This window comes from Austrofundulus limnaeus, unplaced genomic scaffold (genome assembly GCF_001266775.1).
Source record: "Austrofundulus limnaeus strain Quisiro unplaced genomic scaffold, Austrofundulus_limnaeus-1.0 Scaffold949, whole genome shotgun sequence".
Classification (NCBI taxonomy): Eukaryota; Metazoa; Chordata; class Actinopteri; order Cyprinodontiformes; family Rivulidae; genus Austrofundulus; species Austrofundulus limnaeus.
Window position 1 is genome coordinate 69,184 of NW_013953351.1, and position 2,010 is coordinate 71,193.

General features: G+C 34.3%; 1 protein-coding gene across 1 annotated transcript in view; it reads right to left on the reverse strand.

The window, feature by feature from the left end:
• The window catches only part of LOC106533458 (mucin-2), a gene marked incomplete at its 3' end in the record, with an annotated part of 5,297 nt that extends 3,318 nt beyond the window's left edge, over nucleotides 1-1,979 (reverse strand). The window contains exons 1-2 of the mRNA XM_014029752.1: nucleotides 1,570-1,979; nucleotides 3-684 (exon numbers count right to left, since the gene is read on the reverse strand). Coding sequence (XP_013885206.1) covers nucleotides 3-684; nucleotides 1,570-1,651 — 764 coding nt within the window. The remainder of the gene's footprint in view (nucleotides 1-2; nucleotides 685-1,569) is intronic.
• Between the last annotated feature and the right edge of the window lie 31 nt (nucleotides 1,980-2,010).

Sequence of the window (2,010 nt, forward strand, 5' to 3'; positions counted from 1 at the left end):
TTGTAGTTGTAGTTGCAGTAGTGGTTGTTGTTGGGGCTGCAGTTGTAGTTGTAGTTGCAGCAGTGGTTGTTGTTGGGGCTGCAGTTGTAGTTACAGCAGTGGTTGTTGTCTGGGCTGTAGTTGTAGTTACAGCAATGGCTGTTGTTGGGGCTGCAGTTGTAGTTCTAGCTGCAGTAATGTTCATTTTTGGGGCTGCAGTTGTAGTTGGGGTTGCAGTTTTGGTTGTTGTTGGGGCTGTAGTTGTAGTTGTAGTTGCATTAGTGGTTGTTGTTGGGGCTGCAGTTGTAGTTGGGGCTGCAGTTGTGGTTGTTGTTGGGGCTGCAGTTGTAGTTGTAGTTACAGCAGTGGTTGTTGTTGGGGCTGCAGTTGTAGTTACAGCAGTGGTTGTTGTTGGGGCTGCAGTTGTAGTTACAGCAGTGGTTGTTATTGGGGCTGCAGTTGAAGTTGTAGTTGCAGGAGTTGTTGTTGATAGGGCTGCAGTGGTAGTATTAATTGGTGGTGGTAGTGTTGTTTGGACTCCAGGTGTTGTATCAGTTGTTGGCGTTTGTGCTCTTTGGGCTCCAGTTGTAGTATCAGTTGGTGATGATAGTGTCGTTTCTGCTGCAGTTGTAGTACTAGTTGGTGGTGGTAGTGTCGTTTCTTCTGCAGCTGTGGTATCAGTTGGTGGTGGTAGTGCTGTCGGGTCTACAGGGTTAGCCCAGCAATATATTTTAAATAGACTTCATTTTACAGAAATTTATTTTTAATATATTATCAATAATATAGAATAATAATAGAATATACTTTATAAGATTATATTCAAAATATAAAAAAGTCTATTTCAAAAACCATACTTCAGATATGTTGTTTTAAAATATATTTCAAGTACACTTTATAAAATATATTTTATTAAATACACTTTACCTTAATGCCTTACCTTAATTACCTTAATTTAAATATATTATTTATACTTTATATTCTTTTTTAAAATATACTTTATCCGTAATGTATTTGTAAATGCATATATTTTTAATGCAAATTTCCAATACATTTTGCTTTTACAAATCCAGTACTTTTCTGAAGTTGTACTAATTTCAAATAGATTTGTTTTAACCTTATTTTTTTTAAATCATTTTCAAAATACTATTTCAAGGTTTCAGTACTTTGTGTAATAGTGAGTAAATCACAATTTGAAGTGTATATCCAGTACTTTTCTGAAGTTGTACTATTTTCAAATAGATTTTATGCATGTTGTTTTAACCTTATTTTTTTTAAATCATTTTCAAAACAATATTTAAATGTTTCAATACTTTGTGTAATAGTGAGTAAATCACAATTTGAAGTGTATTAAGTGTACTATTATGTGCTACTGTGGAACTTCAAGTATACTTTGTACACTTTAATCATAGTGTTTTGTGTACTAATAACCTTTTTACTCTATGCTACTTTGTACATATTTTACTTCATACTAAGGTACTGCAAAAGTGTTAGACTACCAGTGTACGGAAGGCTTAATTAAAAACACAGCCCTTAAAAAAAAATCACCATTGCAGAATAAACAAAACTTAAATGATATATATCAAATATTACCTGGCTGTGAATATCCATATTGTGTGAAAGTTGTATGAATACATCCAAGAAAGATGATCCAACGCAGAATGTTCGTATCCATGATGAAGAGTGTTTCTTTCTTCACGTCTCAGCACGGACAGGTGAGTTGACTGTGGTTACACAATGATTTAAGGTTACAAATTACTCCTCCTTCAACAATTTAGAGGGAGTGACAAAACATCATTTGGTGTTTTTATAACCTGAAAAACCAGAGGAAGTCAAACACAAATAGTTAACTGTCATACACAGCAACTTGCAGTGACATATGAATAGCAGAAATTATTAGTCCTAAAAATGGAAATGAGTTCTGAGCTTAAAAAAAACGCTTTGTGGGCTGACTGTACCAGGAAGCACTTTATAAAGAGAGTCAAACCATTACAAACTCATAAAAGGAGATAAATCAGACGTTTTACATGGTGA